This window comes from Muntiacus reevesi, chromosome 3, assembly GCF_963930625.1.
Source record: "Muntiacus reevesi chromosome 3, mMunRee1.1, whole genome shotgun sequence".
Lineage (NCBI taxonomy): Eukaryota > Metazoa > Chordata > Mammalia > Artiodactyla > Cervidae > Muntiacus > Muntiacus reevesi.
The window spans coordinates 141,290,546-141,294,277 of record NC_089251.1 but is presented as its reverse complement, the minus strand read 5'-3'; the positions used below and the strand labels follow the sequence as shown (position 1 = coordinate 141,294,277).

At 37.8% G+C, this 3,732-nt stretch overlaps 1 protein-coding gene across 1 annotated transcript; it reads right to left on the bottom strand.

Annotated features, from left to right (window-relative positions):
• Positions 1 to 1,383: 1,383 nt before the first annotated feature.
• On the bottom strand, positions 1,384 to 1,608 carry LOC136163249 (small integral membrane protein 15-like). The gene has a single exon (XM_065927690.1). The coding sequence runs from the start codon at positions 1,606 to 1,608 to the stop codon at positions 1,384 to 1,386; it is 225 nt and encodes a 74-aa protein (XP_065783762.1).
• Between the last annotated feature and the right edge of the window lie 2,124 nt (positions 1,609 to 3,732).

The window sequence follows — 3,732 nt, the reverse complement described above, 5'->3', positions numbered from 1 at the left end:
CATTAAATTTTTATCATGAGATTGAAGCAACTCTGTCACAGCTTTAGGCTCCACTTCTAATTCTAGTTCTCTTGCTATTGGCACCACATCTGCAGTTACTTCCTTTGTTGAAGTCTTGAATCTTCCTTGATGTTTGTAGTCTTGAGTCATCCGTGATGGTTATAGTCCACTTCTTCCAAATTCCTGTTAATGTTGATATTTTGACCTCTTCCCAGGAATCACCAATATTCTTTTTTTTTGTTTTTTTGAAGGAAATATCCTTTATCTTTTTATTTCTAATTATAACATTCTCATTTTGACATAATTTACACCTTTTTCACCCAATTAAGATGATGCAAACAAAATTTTTCCAAATGTGAAGACTTTCTCTACCATTTATGACATATGACATGACTGTAACTCTTTAAAAGTTCCTTAAAAGAAAGTTGAAATTTTAATTTTCACTGTGCATCTGTCTGATCAAAAAGTAAAGGACGTCACTACCACATGAATTAACACAAATAATGGAATAAAATACAAAAGTGGTGTCTATATAATCAGCAAATTATCTGATAAGACATTTTAACTACTTCACATTTCTACTTAGCACAAGTGAGAATAAACTGGTTCCAAGGTACTACAAGGTTTGGCATTTTTACTCTTAAGCTTTAAATCATTGAGTAGTATTACTCTACTCAAGTCATCTTTGAGAAAATGGCAGTGTTCATAAGTACAAAAAATATTATATCCAGTAGATGGTATTCTACATAGTCAAGATAACAAGAAAATTCTTTTTAAAATTAGATTTTTAAAAATTCAGAATATCTGGTAATTACCAGTATCTCAAAAGTTAAAATGAGAAAAATACAGAAAATAGAGAGGTACTCAATGAATGATATTATTTTGCTTTGAGGAAACCAGAAATGATTCTATCCCAAGAAATAAGTAATAATGATAAGAGATGTAGTTAATACACTATATATCTTTTAAGCCAAAGCATGCTTTTCTGCTCAGAACAACTCTGATTTTTACATTCTTAATCTCCTTTGTCCAAAACAGGACCCCATTTTAAGCCATTATTTGAATAGAGTTCATAATCTAAAGTCACTTTTCTTCACAGGATGTTTTCATTTGGATATTCATTCACAAGGGGCAAAAAGACAAATGAAAGTTATAAGAATTTGTAGCATAATAAATGCTGGTTTACAGTCACTGTCAACAGACTTCTATACTGAAGCCAAAAAGTTGCTACAGTACAGGTAAGAACTGACATGATTCTTCCATAGACTCAGACTTCGTTTGGTAATACTGTCATAAGACCCGAAAAGAAACCTTAATGGGTCCTTTCAAAGATGCATAACTTTCCAAACAATTTTCCTTTGGATGCACAGCCTGTTCATCCCTTCAATCTTTTTTCAGTCGTTTAGCTTTTGCAATATTTTCTTGATGTTTTTGTTTCTTCTTTTGCTCCTTTTCTCCGGCCTCAATCATCTCGGCCAATTTCCAAGACATCACAGCTCTTGATAGAAACAATGTAGTCAGAGCCAAAGTAACTGTTGTAAGGAAGCCATATGGGTCCTTTGCAGCCCATTCCACATCATACTCAGCCCAAGCCTTTAAATCAAACATCTTCCTGGAGGCCTCACGCTTGAGTAGTAATCTGTAATTTTGTCCTGGGATTATCAGCCAGTCACAATTTCAGATGACCTTTGGTTGGCTGTCTTCTTCTTTAACTTCTGAGAGAAGACTTAAATTCTATATACTCCTGTACAACCTCACACTTTAAGAAATAAATATTATTCTTCTTTTGTAAAGGATCCACCAGGCTTTATCTTCGGACCAGACCCACATGGCGCCTGAAGTTGATGGCACCTCACAGCCACACACACTTTCCCTTCCTTCTGTTTTCCCCTCGCTCACCCTTCCTCACCCAGCCCAGTGGCCCTCGTCTGGGACCATGCTTTTCCGATCCTCTGCCTCGGTGAGCATGGGCCCAGAGGGGCTTGAACAGCCGGTGGTCCCCGGGAATCAGGGGTCGTCCCTGCCACACCCTGGGCCGCAGGCGCCTTGGTCACCTCCACTGAGCACTAGGGCAAAACCGCAGCAGTGACCGCCACCCGCCTCCCCTACATCTTGCCGGGGATGGTGGGTTGGGACCCCCACTCCTGGCTCCCACATATATTCTTAATACCACCTAGTATGGTGAATCTTTTACAGAGGTTTTAAATTGACTTTGCCCAAATCCATCAGATGAATCATTGTCTCTAGCAGCTATAGCCTTATGAAACAGACAGCTTATATAATAAGTCTCAAAAGTCTAAATTACTCCTTGATCCATGAGCTGCAGAATGGATGCTGTGTGGTTAGGTATAAAAACAACGTTAATCTGCAGCATTGTACATTTCCATCAGAGCTCTTGGGTGAGCAGGTGCATTGTCAATGAGCAGTAATATTTTGAAAGGAATCCTGTTCCTGAGCAATGGGTTTCAACAGTGGACCTGAAATATTCAGTAAGCCATGTTGTAAACAGATGTGCTCTCATCCAAGTTTTGTTCTTCTACTTAAAGAACACAGGCAGAGTAGATTTAGCATAATTCTTAAAGGCCCTGTAATTTACATAATAGTAAAAGAGCATTGACTTCAATAAAAATTACCAGCTGCATCAGCTCCAAAAAATGGAGCCAGACTGTTTTTTGAAGCCAGACATTGACTTCTCCTCTCTAGCTATGAAAATCCTAGACGGCATATTATTCCAATATAAAGTTGTTTCATCTACATTGAAAATCTGCTGTTTAGTGTAGCCACCTTCATTAATTATCTTAGATCTTCTGGATAACTTGCTGCGGCTTCTATATCAGCATTTGGTGCTATACTTTACATATTCTATTCTGAAAATGGCTTCTTCCCTCAAACCTCATGAACCAACCTCTGCTTGCTTCAGACTCTTCTGCAGCTTTCTAATCTTTCTCAGCTCTCATAGAATTAGAGAGAGTTAGGGCCTTGCTCTGGATTAGGCTTTGGCTTAAAGAAATGTTGTGGCTGGTTTGATCCTCTATCCAGACAACTCAAACTTTCTCTGTATTAGCAATAAAGCAGATATGCTTCCTTATCATTCATGAATTCATTGGAGTAGCATATCAGTTCTTTCAAGAACTTTTCCTTTGCATTCACAACTTGACTGATTCTTTGGCACAAAAAGCCTAACTCTTGGCTTACTTGCTCTCAACATATCTTCCTTGTTAAGCTTAATCATTTCTAGCTTTTGATTTAAAGTGAAAGATAGCAACTCTTCTTTTCACTACAACAAGTGCTCAGTGAGCCATTGGAGGATTACTAATTGGCCTAATTTCAATATTGTTGTGTCTCAGGGGCCCCAGGAGAGTGAGAGAGACAGGGGAATGGTCAGTTGGTGGAGAAGTCAGAATACATAGCATTTATTGACTAAGTTTGTTTTCATTTATGGCCATGTTTGTGGTGCTCCCAAACAATTATGATAATAACATAAAAAATCACCGATCACAGATTACCATAACAAATATAATAATAATACAAAATTTGAAATATTGTGAAAATGACCAAAATGTGACAGAGAGAGAGGAAGTGAGCAAATGCTATTGGAAAAATGGCACTGATAGACTTGTTTGACTCAGGGTTACCACGAACTTTCAACCTGTAAAAAAATGCAACATGTGTGAGGTACAGTAAGCCAAGTGCAATAAAACATGGTATGCCTGTGTCTTGTTGCTATTGCTG

What these genes read in the sequence shown, in the direction of transcription:
- LOC136163249 (XM_065927690.1), bottom strand. Translation starts at nt 1,608, where the DNA reads ATGTTTGATTTAAAGGCTTGGGCTGAGTATGATGTGGAATGGGCTGCA.